The sequence below is a fragment of the Pleurodeles waltl genome, chromosome 11 (assembly GCF_031143425.1).
Source record: "Pleurodeles waltl isolate 20211129_DDA chromosome 11, aPleWal1.hap1.20221129, whole genome shotgun sequence".
Taxonomy (NCBI): domain Eukaryota; kingdom Metazoa; phylum Chordata; class Amphibia; order Caudata; family Salamandridae; genus Pleurodeles; species Pleurodeles waltl.
This window is the reverse complement of record NC_090450.1, coordinates 3,472,569-3,486,813: the sequence shown is the minus strand read 5'-3', so window position 1 is coordinate 3,486,813 and position 14,245 is coordinate 3,472,569. Positions and strand designations below refer to the sequence as shown.

The window sequence follows — 14,245 nt, the reverse complement described above, 5'->3', positions numbered from 1 at the left end:
CAATGGTGGTTGTCTCGGCGTTCTGGAGTTCGGGCGATGACTTTGGGGGTTATTACAACTTTGGAGGAAGTGTTAATCCGTCCCAAAAGTGACGGTAAAGTGACATATATACCACCAGCCGTATTACGAGTCCATTATATCCTATGGAACTCGTCATACGGCTGGTGGTATATCCGTCACATTTGGGATGGATTACCACCTCCTCCAAAGTTGTAATAACCCCCTATGTCATTTGGCCGTTTCTTCAGGATGCGGACGCTGCTCATGATTGTGAGTCATCTTTATCCTAGAATAAACCCAACTTGTCTCATCTACTTTGAAGACTGCACTTTGCTTTTATTGACTTCAACCTACACTACAATTTGGTGCCAGCAGTGGGGTTGACAAACGCTTTCCGCCAACGAAAGAGGACCCACCAACGGATTTGTTTCAGAGGTGTTTTGGTGATCTGAGGGTGTTCCAACGTCACCGATTGTTTGTTTGTTTTTTTGACGTGGCTGTGGGGCGGATTTCCGTTTTTGGATACATGCCGCCCCAGAAGGAAAAGATGTTGGGCACACTGCTTGCACACTTCCCTCGTGCTGTATGGTAGTACCTGACGTGTGGCGTCTTTGCAGCGTTGCCTTGGTTACGGCAACGACGCCCACAGTGCCTGACGTGTACGTCTTCGGAGCATTGCCTTGGTTACGGCACGCACGCTCATCGGGCTGGACATTGCCCGTCCCGTGCAGCATTTGGGGCGTTGCCTAGGTTACAGCAATGACTTCTGGTAGAGCGTAATATTCAACTTTTTCTGCACGTTTCCTGTGTTGATTCACATTTCAAGACGCATCCCGCTATTGGCCTGTTGCCATGGCTACGGCAAGGACGCTTTCTTTCCAGTGTGCTCCATGACTATGCGTGGATACTAATTTTAGATGCTTAGCTTTGACTTTTCTTCCGTATTATATTCTTATATTGCTGAAGCCTATTTGAGATCCATAATCAGCATCCAACTATTGTTAATTATGGCAGCTAGTCAAAGCATCATCCAACCACCAGTATTCTTACAGAAAGCAGGAAAGCCGTAAATTAAGTGGACTGATTGGCTGCACAGTTTCTTACTGCCATAGATGCTATTGATTTTTCCCCTACTAGGGAGATGGCTTTGCTTTTTAATCATCTTGGTGTTGCAGGCCACTGGGTTTTTGAAAACTTATTGGTGATTCCGTCTCCTGGGGGAGGGAATATGTTGTGGAACTTCTACATTGAAGGGAAGGAACGAATGAGGAACAATTATTCTGATGACTCTAGTGTTTTACTTTAAAGATTTAATTTTGCCATGTGTAAACAATTGAGTGATGAGACTGTTGAGGAATACATAGCTAATTTGAGAGTTTTAGCCGCTAAGTGTGAATTTGGTTCAAATGTTGATGTTTATATACGTGATCAATTTGTTTTCTATTGTTTTCATAACAAAAACACAAGAAAGACTTTTAGCATGCTGTAATCCAACTTTGGAGGAAGTTATTGACTTAGCAAAGGTAATTGAAAGGTCGATAACTACTTCCAGAGTTTTAGCCAACCAAAGCAGTACTTTAGATTGTGTTGTCAATGATGGAGCAGTTTGCTTTGTAAATAGCAAGCAAGAGAGGTTGGGCAAGCTCACTCGTGGACGGGCAGGAAAACCTTAAAACTTGTGTTTACGTTGTGGTTCGAAGTTCCATTTGGGAAACGATTCATCTTGTCCGGCAATTGGAAAAAATTTAACACTTGCCGGAAAATGGTTCATTTTCAAAGCATTTGCCAATCTCATAGTTTTAACAAAAACTCTTTTAACAAGGTGAAGATCAATAATGTAGATATCAATGAGGAAGTTGGCAATGCTCCAGTCTGTTTTCAAATGTTTTGATAACAGTTGATTTTCCTGATTCCTCTTGTGGGAAACCCGAGAAGGTCATCAAAGGGGCTATATGTAATGTGGTCATTCGTTCCAAAACTATCTCAGTTTTAGCAGATTCAGGGGCACCCATCACCATCTTAGATGATCACACTTTCTTTGAATTGTGGCAGGACACCATAGATTTACAGATTCCAGATATTAGTCCTTAGGCTTTCAGGGACCATGACATTGACTTATTAGTCTCTTTTTGGTCTGATTTTCAGTGTCTAGGCAGATCTATTGTTACTGAAATTTATGTTGCAGTTAAAGGACGCAAAATTGTGGGTTGGGAGGAGTTGGCAAGTCTTGGAATAATACTTCGACCGGGACATGAAGCTGCTGTTGCATTGGGCGTATTGCCTAACTTAATCCTTTCTGATCCCGTTGCAAATTTAAGAGTGTCTAATAACATCACGGATTACATGATCAATTTGTTCCCGGAAGTTTTTAAAGATCAGGTGAGAACTGTTCATGGTTATGAGCACTGCATTAAATTGAAGAAAGATGCAGTTCCTGTAGTGCACAGGGTTAAACCTGTTCCTCTAAGTGTCAGATCAGATTTGAAGTCTTTATTACATAAACTACAATGTGAAGGCATTATTACTCCAACAGACTCTTCAGAGTGGGTTTCGCCATTTGTGATCATGAAGAAAAAAATGGTGAACTGAGGTTATGTGTGGACTTGAGGTCGGATAACCAGAATATAATGGTCGACTGTCATCCTCTCCCTCATATTCAGGAAATGATCACAAATGTGGGTGGTTCAAAAGTGTTCTCAACTATAGATCTTCACTCTGCTTACCATCAAGTCCCGTTGAGTGAATGCTATCAGGATATGACCACATTTGTAACTCCGTTTGGAGCATAGAAGTATTTGCGGTTGACGTTTGGACTTGCCTCGGCAGCGAGTGTTTTCCAGAAGTTAATGGATGATTTATTTTGTGACATACCACAGGTACAGGATTTCCAGGATGATATCTTAATTCACACAGAAACTGAAGGTGAACACAAGGAGGTTTTAAAAAAAGTTTGCTTATCCTCAAAAACAAGGGTATGACTGTGAAACCTAGTAAATGCAAGTTGATGGTTACAGAAGTGGAATATCTAGGTCACATTATTTCAGAGGAAGGAATTAAACCTAAATTTAGTACTGTGGATACTGTGAGAAAGGCATGCCCGCCCACTACTAAGGATGCTTTAAGATCTTTCTTAGGACTTTGTGAGTATTACGCTAGATTTGTTCCAGGCTATGTTATGGAGATACAGCCTTTGAGATCTCTGCTTAAGAAAGGGACCCAATTTGAGTGGACGGAAAAGTTAAACTCTGTTTTTGGAAGAATTCAGGATTTAGTTATAAATGCTCCAGCTTTGCAAGCCTATAATCCGTAGGAAAACCGTTCATTATGGTGGATGCCAGTTTGACAGGGATTGGTGCCGTTTTTGGTCAGTGGGTTAATGGTTGTGAGAACACTGTTGCTTTTGCTTCCAAGATGTTAACTGAGGCTGAAACACATTATAGTACTACTGAAAGGGAAGCTTTGGTGTGCGTGTGGGCTGTTCAGAAGTTTAAAACGTATATATTTGTGGGAACCAGTTGTGAGTTATATTCGGATCACAAACCACTTGTTTATCTATTGAATGGGGATGGTTTGGGGAAAGCATCAGCATGTTTAGTTTGTCTGTTATCCAAGTTGCAAGAATATAATTTGATTATGAAATACATTCAAGGTGGCAAGAATTTTCGTGCCGATTGTTTATCTCGCTTCCTTTGCCTTATGATTCTCCATTGGAATTGCATTTGGAGCAAGAATGTGTGGTAGATTTGGTGGATATTTTGGCTGTGTCCAGTAATCATATCTCTGAGCATGAGTGGGTATCTTCAATGTCCGATGATATAGTTTTATCTAAAGTCTTAGGACTTCTGAAAAATACATGGCCATCTGAAAATAGCATGTCTGGTGAGCTTAGAACCTTTTGTCAAGTGTCTAGTGACCTTTCCTGTGAAAATGGAATTTGTTTAAGGGGGATCTCATTGTTCCACCTTCTAACCTTAGGAACAAAATAATTGGTTTAGCTCATGAAGGTCATTTAGCTATCTCAGCTACTTCTAGAAAACTGAAGTTGTTGTATTGGTGGCCAGGACTGGACAAACAATTAGTTTATTTTGTTAACAAATGTCCGGAATGCACTGTCTCAGACAAACACTGGAAAACAGTCACTAAACCATTATACCCGGTTCCTTTGCCAGAAAAACCTTGGGAAAAAATAGCGTTGGATTGTTCAAGGACTTTTCATCTTTTACCGAGGTATATGAAGTATCTTTTGGTGGTGGTTGATTATTTTTCTAAGTGGTTTTATTATTCTTTTGCTTCTGATGTAGTCATTAATTTCTTAAGTTAATTGTTTAGACTGGAAGACCCAGTTAGTACAGTGGTAAGTGACAATGGTATGCATTTTGTGTCTAAGAAGATTTGTGACTTTATGTCTCTGCATGATATCAAACACCTCAAAGTAGTTCTACACAGTCCAGCTTCTAACGGTTTGGTAGAGAGGGTTAATCACATCTTTAAAGAAGGTATCCAAACTGCTTTGGCGTCTAATTTTGATGTTACAGAATTTTTGCAAGAAAAAATATGGGCATATTCATCTACCCCTCATTCTACTACTTGATTTACTCCTTTTAAGTTACTTAGGGGGAGCGATCCCAGGACCAAACTTGTACCAAGATGGATGCTTGATGTTTTGCATGATAATTGCAAGTCACTCGATTTAGCTGTTGACAGTGCTTTGAGAAGTTGAGTTTTTGACAAACATCTGTAAGTTCTCGTCTCTGAAGGCTCACTCTATAGAAAAAGCTGAATGTAATTCCTGAAAAAGCTGGAGCATCAAAGCAGAGATCTAGCTGCTGGCTGAGAGTCTCAATTAATGGAAGTTGGAAATGTTTGAGGCCTCCCCTTATAGAGAAGCTCTCTAATGGCTGTTATGGATGGGCTGCAGAGCTGGACAATATTTGACCCCAGAATAAGGGCGTGAAAGTGTTTGAGGTCACATTGCTTGCTTTGGTAAGCGGTTGCCAATCGTTGCTGCAGTATGAGGAATGTGTAAAGTGCCTTTTGTAAATGCGACACGTTCTTGAAGGAGAAGTTTTTTCACTTAGAAAGTAAAACTCACTAAAACTGTGCATCTGTGTAGATACTCCTAGAATTACAAGATAAGTCAGATCATCTAAAATCATAAATAGTAGCCCAGGAAAGATTTGCCTTTAATCATAGTGACAAATAAAAACAGCCACAAACAATTCAGTATAATTAAACATATTACTAAATTTATATTTACTTGATTTGCATGTTTCCTGGTGTATGTAATGGAGAGTGTGCCTTTAGGCACATTTTATAAATCTCATAAAAAGCGTCACCTGCTCAGCCTTGGGATGTGCCACTGTGCTAAATCCTGTTTAGCGTCATGCAAAATAGGCATTTGTAGCACCAGTGTGGCCAACATCATCGCTGTAAGGCAGGTAGTACATTCCTCCAACCTGTTGTTGATTTCCTTGCCTGAATCTGGATAAATCTTGTTTAGACCAGCAAAAATCTAGCTTACCTGTTTGCTCTTTCAGTAGAAATTGCAATTCTGTTCCCTTTCCTCTGCTTCACTCTCTATTAGCTCTGCTCAAGGTATTGTGATGTTGTAACTACACTTTAACAAGTTAATATAGTTGAGCTGCTAAATTATTTTCTTATTACTGGGGACCAGTGATGTCATAGCCTGACTAGAATCAGGGCCTCTGTAATTATGTGCTTGTATCAAGAAAACAATGGGCCAAAACAGACCTGGTCTCTTAAAAGACATTTCCAGCATATCAACAAGAACAAAATAATTTCTAATTCAATTACACCAAACTCTCATTTATCTCATGTTCACAATACAACCACCCTATAGTTAGGGGATCTAGAACTCATCAGGGGTGAATATGAGAATCTGTAGAAATATCTCTATATTTCTATGGAAAAAAGAATAAATCCTGATGGGAAATATATGAAAGCCCTAGGAACCATAAAATTAATATAGGTAAACTAAACCAAACTTTAGCTCCTATATTTATTTTCAACATTACTGAATGATTAGAAATGTGGCTCATTGAAAAACGTAGGGTCTCCCCAGTCACATAGATCTGGTCTTCACAGTTCTATTGTGTCCCCTTCACATAGGGTTCTTGTCACCATGGTCTCTGCACACTCCCACACCTTGTCTTACCTACATATAGTATAATTGATTTTACACAAATGCAGTACTTCTTTGCTGCTCCTGATATGCACGCACCATTCTTTATCATTTCTTAATGTGCTTCTTAAATGACTCTAGCAGCAAGGAACTGTTAGGGCATATTATCTTGAATTGTAGAGTGCTCTAACAACCTGTTATGGTATTTATGTGCTGACCATATGTATAAGTATGTTGTCCGTGCAAGATTACTTGAAGAGCCAGGTCTCCACCTTCTTACAAAACTCAGACAGTGAGAAGGAGGTTCTGATGTGTTGTGGGAGGTCATACAACATTTTGGGTGAGTTGTAGGAGAATGAGCGACTTTCTGGTCTGTTTTTTTGCAAGTGGGAGTATATAAAAGTGAGTGTGAGGCTGACTGTAGATGCCTGGATGGATTGTGAAAGTGTATGCATTTGTTGTGGTATGTGGTTCCAATGTTGTGTAGGGCTTTGTAAATGTGCATATCGCATTTCAACTGGCTACATTTGTGAATGGTTAGCCATTGAAACACTGGTGAGGTGAGATGTGGGTGCAGCAGAGAGGGTTGAGTATGAATCTAACAGAGGTGCTTTAAATGGTCTGCTCAGGAGCTGGTTGGATATTCTGGCATACTTTGTGTTGTTGTGTTGAGTCTGCATGTAGTGAGTTATTGTGTGATGGTTTGTCTGGTGTTTTATGGAAGCCACTTAAAGATTTTATTGCAGCTTCTCCTGGATGTGGAAGCAGGTGGTGCTCACAAGAGGTGACTTGTGCCATCACGTTGACCTGGTCATCCAGAATGATACCCAGATTTCAGGTGTGATCAGTGGGTAATGGTGTGGGTCCTAGTTCTATTGGCCATTAGGTCGTGTCTCACAGGGAGTTCCTGTTTCTAAAGACAAATACTTTTGTTTTGTCAGAGTTGAGTATGAAGTAGTTGGTTTGCATCTATTTTGTGACCAAGTTCAGGCAGTTGTTGAATTGGTTCTGGCAGTGGGTGTCTTCTCTGTCAGGCAGAGGATGAGGTTAAATCCCATCTGCGAAGGAGAAGATGATGATGCCGTAAGATCTGATGATGTTGGGGAGCAGTGCCATGTAGCCATTGAACCAAACCGGGCTGAGAGATGATCCCTAGGGTACTCCACATATTAGGTTCTTGGCCTCAGATGAGAAAGGAGGCAGTCTACACTTTAGGTTCTTCTTGTGAAGAAGGGGCAGATCCAGCTGAGAGCTGGTCCTTGGATGCCAATCTCATGGAGTCTTCTGATGAGTGTTTTGGGGGATACTGTGTTGAATGCCGCAGGGAAGTCAAGCAGGATGAGGGCTACTGTTTTTTCTTGGCCTAGGATGGTCCTGATGACAGTGGCTGTGATGGGTACGGTGTCTGTTCTATGGTTCTTTCTGAAGCATGATTGTGTGTTGTGCAGTAGATGGTGAAGCTTAATGTGGCTAATGAATTGTTTGCTGATAATCTTTTTGATCTTTTTTGCTGGGTAGGGAAGCATGAAGCTGAGACAGAACTTGACCAGTTGGCTTGGGTCAGCTGATAGTTTCATGAGAAGAGTGTTCACAGCTGAATGCTTCCAATAAATTGGCAGAGATGCTCAGGATGTGGGTGAGTGCTGTACTCATTGGTGAGGCACCAATTTAGATGTGTTGGGTGCATGGGTCTGTTAGGGCCGCAGAGTGGACTGTCCACATGGATGAGACTGTTTCTTCACTGGTGATGGTCCTCCATGCTGTCAGCTGGTTGTTTTGGCTTGGGTCAGCTGATAGTTTCATGAGAAGGGTGTTCACAGCTGCATGCTTACAAGATTCCAGTAAAGTAGTGGAGATGCTCAGGATGTGGGTGAGTGCTGTGCTCATTGGTGAGGCACCAATTTAGATGTGTTGGGTGTAGGAGTCTGTTAGGGCCGCAGATTGGACTGTCCACATTGATGAGACTGTTTCTTCATTGGTGAGGATCCTCCATGCTGTCAGGTGGTTGTCTTGATTGGTGAAGGGCAGGTTGTCAATGAGTTTGATGGCATCTGGTTGGTGAGCGAAGTTGTTGTAAATGTTTGTAATTTTGCTGTTGAAGAAGTTGGATAGGTTATTGCTCAGTTTTTAAAAGGGTTGCTGTTGTTGATGGAGGCTGTAGGTGTGATGAAATATTTGATGTTCATGAAGATTTCTTTGCTGCTGGTGGAGCTCAATTTGCTGCATTCAGCGAGCACTTGGTGTCCTTAGCGGCTGGTGGTATCGTCTGAGTGCAGCTTTGAGGGTGGTTCTGTCAGAGGCTTTGTGGCTGGCTTTCATCCTTTTCTGTATCTGTTTTCAGTGCCTTGGTGTGCAGAAGACCCTCTGTGTACAAGCTTGCTTGCTTGTTGGATCTTCTCTGTTTATTGAATTTGATTGGTGTATTTGAGTCTGTGCAGTTCTTGATCTAGTTGTTGACTTTATCAATATCCTATCTCAAGATGCTTTCTTTAGGGTTGGGTTGATCCATGCTGAATGCACTGAGCTTGTCAGGTTATGGGATTTTCCTCCAGCTGCCACTGGGTAGGTTGATGTTTGTGGGTGCATTGGCTTGCTGAGTGTTGATTTGGAAATAGATTATGGAGTGGTCGGTCCATGTAAGGGGTGAGGATGAGTTAAACCTGATGCAGTCAGAGGTGGTGCAAATGGGGTCCAGCGTGTCTCTGGCAATGTGTATAGGTTCCGTGACAAGCTGGGTTAGTCCTAAATTATTTAGAATTTTTTAGGTGTGCTTTGAAGCAGGGGTCAGTTCTATCTTCTAGGTGAAAGCTGTAGTCCCCAAGGAGTACAAAGGTTTGAGAGTCCACGGTGAGAGGAGTGATGAAGTTTCAGAAGAGGTTAATGAAGTTAGCTTGGAGACCGAGTGGTTGGTAGGCAAGGTTTCAGTTTAGGATAACGTTTTTAAAGATTTGCAGCTTGAAGTACAGATGTTCCATGAAACAGCTGTAATCCCTATTGTCGTTGGAACTCAAAATATATTTTAGCAACCATGATCTATTACAACATTTCCTGATGAGTTCTAAGGAGGTAAGTAAATTATAAAGCTATTTTCCTGCATTTCACATTCTTTCATGAATAAGTGTTCTCAATAAAAATATTGCTTGATTTATCTAAAAAACAATTACAATGTGTGATTATGGGGTGGAGGCATAATCTAGGCATTCAAACCCTGTTTAACCTTTCCCAAACAGTGCCTTCAAATTTCTCAAGTGAGCTTGAACGTTACACTTTGCAAGGTTTCCGGGTCATTGGACTGGCGTACAAACCCCTGCCTACAAAGTCAGGCTTTGGAATGGACACTTTTACAAGGTAAGGTACAGGGTTGCAACTCTTATCTTGTGCTAAAAATTGTCAATCAGATGTGACTATGTTTCATTATTGATCCTAAAGCTGCCTTCTTCAGGGAATCACAGAAAGTGCAAATGTTTTTTTAAACTTCACTAACTTTGCAAAAGTCATAATGTTTTTTTTTCAAAAATAACAAACAAACTTGCAAATAAAGTGGGTTTGCCTAGAGAAAGAAAATTGACGTAGGAAAGCTCTCAAGGCAAAAATGAAAATGATTATGTTAAGTTTTCTTACATTAGTATATAAGCACATCCCCCAATCACTGAATCCGAGCTCACCCTTTCCCATGAACGTTCCTCTCTCACTGATCCTGGTGCTCCGTGAACAAGAACCCCATCTATCCAGCTATTCAAGCCCCAGGCTTCATGAAACTAGAAGGAGACTAGGTGGGTTGTGACTGCCAATTAATCGCCAAACAAATACCAAGTGCCCCTAAACAAGTTCCACCATCAATTCCTCTGTTCCATTCTGTCCTTATGAAGAGAAATAAATGTGTTAGTTTATTCTTTACCTTTATGAATGTGGTAGAGAGGTGTTGTAGCAAAGCCCATGCTATGCAAAACACACATTCAGAAACACCCTTGTCTTTAGTTTTGATAATAAAGCATCAAGGCTTTCTATCTGAAACAAACCCTGGCTTTGTGAAGTCAAAGAGAAGGTGGATGATCATGTGCTATAATGTACACTCTTCTCTGGCTTAGTGAGGCATACGGGAGGTGTTTTGGTCATATGCTGTGATGAACTCTCTGGCTTGGTGAGGGTCAAGAGAGAGGTAGCAATCACATGCGGTGAACCCGGAGGCTTAGTCAGGGGTGGAGCTAACATGTTGTAATGAATTCCTACATCAGCAGGGGAGAAGCCCTGGAGACTATAAAACAACAAGCCTATCATGCATTTATCCTGCCACGTTAATGGACACTCGGACCAAAAAGGAGAGATAAGGAGTTTGTGTCTGGTCCTGTATTTAAAATGTTAAAGAAACAATCATTTAATGAAATAGTTTTGAAGGGATTTAATATGTCCAACCAAGTGTGAAATGCATTTGAAGATCATTGCCTTCATCACAACATTAGAGGTAAGTGCTGCTTACCTCCACGCTGACTGCCGCCAACATACCGCAACCGCGGTGGTATACCGCTACAGGTATTCTGACCCACACATAGAAATCCGCCACTATACAGACATTCACACAAGTCCGCCAGACCAAAGGTCAGTGTTAAACTGGCTGCACCAAAACCCACACCATTACGCTAACACAAATACACCCACAGCATCATGACCCACGAATCTCCGTGGTGGTCATTCAACCGCGGTAAACCATTGGCGGTACACACTGCCACGCTCAAAATAAACACACACTAACAAAACAACACCACATTGGACAATACAAAATACACACACCTGACACTCATACACACACCACACCCACAAACCCACACCAATATAAAACACACACCCACACTACCCACAACCCTTTATGACCCAAAGATTTTGGCAAGTGAGAGAGAGACAAGCCAGGAACATCCAAAAACATCATCACTCACAGACCATCCACGCATCTCACAGCTCACACCCCATCACATCACCCCACACACCCTCACACATACTACTCGCACTACACCCATGGCACCACAAAGACACCCCAGGTTATCAGAGGAGGAGTTAAGGGTCATGGTGGAAGAAATCATCCGGGTAGAGCCACAGCTATTCGGATCACAGGTGCACCATACGTCCATTACTAGGAAGATGGAGCTATGGTGGAGAGTCGTGGACAGCGTCAATGCCGTGGGACAGCACCCCAGAATAAGAGATTACATCAGGAAGCGGTGGAACAACCTATGTGGGAAGGTGTGTTCCGTGGTTGCATGACACCAGATAGCTGTACAGAGGACTGGCAGTGGACCCCAACCTCCTCCCCCACAACTGACAACATGGGAGGAGCAAGCCTTGGCGATCATGTATCCTGAGGGCCTGGCAGGAGTAGCAGGAGGATTGGACTCCGGTAAGTCAAATCTCTATTACTGTCACCCCCCACCTGCATGCCATCACAAACTCCTACCCCTACCCTAACCCCATCCCTCCACCACCTCAAATATACCCCCCATCACATCTCACTCATCCCAAAACCAAGCCCTGTATGCAATACCAATGCATGGACCCCCATCACAGACCTGCATGGACACCCATCACCACAGCATGACTACTAGTGACAATCACTTAGCCAAAGTAATCACAACTCACACAACCCAAAAGTGCCTTGCTAATAACAACCATAGAGGTAAAAATATCCATGCACAAGATGGCACATGCAGAAACAATAACACTGCATTTACATCCCCACAGGTCCCCCCCTCAACGTCACCGGAGAGGAGGTACCAGCCACATACAGTCCCCGCACCAGAAAAGGCCCACAGTGATGACAGCAGCTCTGCATGCCTGGATCACGATGACCAACCAGGCCCATCAGAGACCACTGGACAGTCGGTGACCCAGTCACAGCCCCAAACCACCACAGAGCCTCCCCCCTCAGGAAACACCAGCAGAGCACCCACCCAGCGGGCCCATCCCTCTATCCCCAAGACATGTCAATCAGCAGTGTGTCCACCACTACAAGGACCCCAGGCAACCCCACAAATGCAGGACGATCAAGGACCTGGGGTCAGTGGCAGTGGGAACACGGTTCAGGGGACAGAGACACAGGACAACAGGGAAGCTGGGAGGACTGCTGTGCAACAGGAGGAGGACAGGCCTAGGGAACCGACTCTCCACGAGGCACTCACCAACATCCTGGGAGCATACCACCATTCCCAAGAGACCATGGGCCAGATACTGTCCAAGTTGCAGGAGACCCAGTGGCTGCAGGAGGGACATTACCTGGGGATCAGGGAGGACCTGAGGGACATCCACACCACCCTGGTCCCCATTGCAGGGGTGCTGGCAGACATGGCCAACACCATGAGGGAGGCAGTGGCACACCGACGGGCCAAACCGAAGAACAGCCCTCCACCTCTGCCCACGCTAGTGGACAGGAGGCCCCGCCACAGGAACAACAGGCCACCAGCACCCCAACCCCTGCAGAAGGAGAACCCCCACGCAAACGGTCCGTGCAATCCAGGCCGAAGCCAGAGAACATTGCCAAGACCCATGCCAGGAAATAAGACTCTCCTGATTGTCACCCTTGTGTCCCACTCTGTCACCCTGTCCACCTTCAACTGCCATTGCTCCCCATCCTATGCCCCCTTGGACAATGCACCTGTGACAAAATTAAACTGGACTCCACCCTGGGCTTTCCTCCATTGTCAACCCAGCCCATTGCAATGCCCCCTCCACTTATTAGCACCTAAATAAACACCCTTGGAACAAAATCAAATATGGAGTCTGTCAATTGTTTCACAAATGTATTAGTTACACAAACTGTAAACATTGCAATTCAAATGTACTGTAATATTTACATAGGTATGACCTGTAATGGGCAGCAGTAAACACACCAGGAGCCAGAGTGGGGCATAGAGATATGAAAATAGAGACGCCAAAGGGTACAGTAAGTGGCCATAGAAATAGAGAATTCAGGCGGACGTGTTCAATGTCCAACACAAAACTGCAATGGAAGGTGAAGTTACAATGTTTTACCTGTGTGTCACTGGAAGTACTGTTGAATTAGTGCGGTTCTGTTGTCCACATCTTCTTCCTCCAAGGGCGGGGGCAAATGCAATATGTGTACCATCAATGGCACCAATGATGTTGGGGATATGTCCCAGTGCATAGATGTCAGCCTTCACTGTGGCCAACTCCTCCACCTGTGGGAATACTATGTAGCTGCGCATGTGTTTCAGCAGGGCAGAGAACACTCTGGTCAGCACGTTTGAGAACATAGGCTGTGACATCCCTGATGCCATGACCACTGTCTCTTGGAAAGAACCACTTGCCAGGAAATGGAGCACTGACAGGACCTGCACTGGGGGAGATACCTGTGGGGTGTCGGATAGCTGAGATCAGGTCTGGCTCCAATTGGGCACACAGTTCTTGGATTGTATCCCTTGCAAGTCTGTAGGTCAGGATAATGTGCCTGTCCTCCATTGTTGCAAAGTCCACCAGGGGTCTGTACATGGGGGGATGTCTCCATCTCCTATTCATCCTCATTGGGTGAACTCTAGGGTGAAAAACGGTGAGCAGAATGTCGAATTCACACATAATTCAACAGTAATATGCATTTTTCCTTCACAAAAACAGTATGTGAACTCAAAAGTGAGTTGATGTGCCAATGTCTGCTGTGACGCAGTTAGGTGCCATGGCCTGTGCCCCCCTGAAATGGTGGCTGCCTGACCTGTGAGGAGGGACAAGTGGAAATTAGGTAATTCCACTGGTGTTGATGACCGCCGCGTAACACTGCATTGGTTATCATTGGGCCCTATGGGTTCCAGGAGCCAATAGCGATGTACGCCGGCGGTGACGGTATGCACCACCGTGGACGTGACCACCATTTTCTATCTGTGCCCTCACTTGCTACCCGACCTTCAACAGGAGAGGACCTACACAGCTAGTGCTGCTGTGACCTGTGTCTGGAAGTGACAAGGGCTCGAGTGTCTGGGGAAAGGGCCCCTGCCTTCACTTCGGAGGAGTTGGAGAGACTGGTGGATGGGGTCCTACCCCAGTACACTTTACTCTATGGTCCTCCAGACAAACAGGTGAGTACACTGTGAGCATAATGCATGGGTC

At 43.8% G+C, this 14,245-nt stretch overlaps 1 protein-coding gene across 4 annotated transcripts in view; it reads left to right on the top strand.

Annotated features, from left to right (window-relative positions):
- The window catches only part of LOC138265205 (probable cation-transporting ATPase 13A4), a 268,240-nt gene that overhangs the window by 117,451 nt on the left and 136,544 nt on the right, over positions 1–14,245 (top strand). For all 4 annotated transcript variants that reach the window (XM_069212753.1, XM_069212757.1, XM_069212754.1 and 1 more), the window contains one exon: positions 9,373–9,490. In XM_069212753.1, the coding sequence (XP_069068854.1) occupies positions 9,373–9,490 (118 nt within the window). The remainder of the gene's footprint in view (positions 1–9,372; positions 9,491–14,245) is intronic.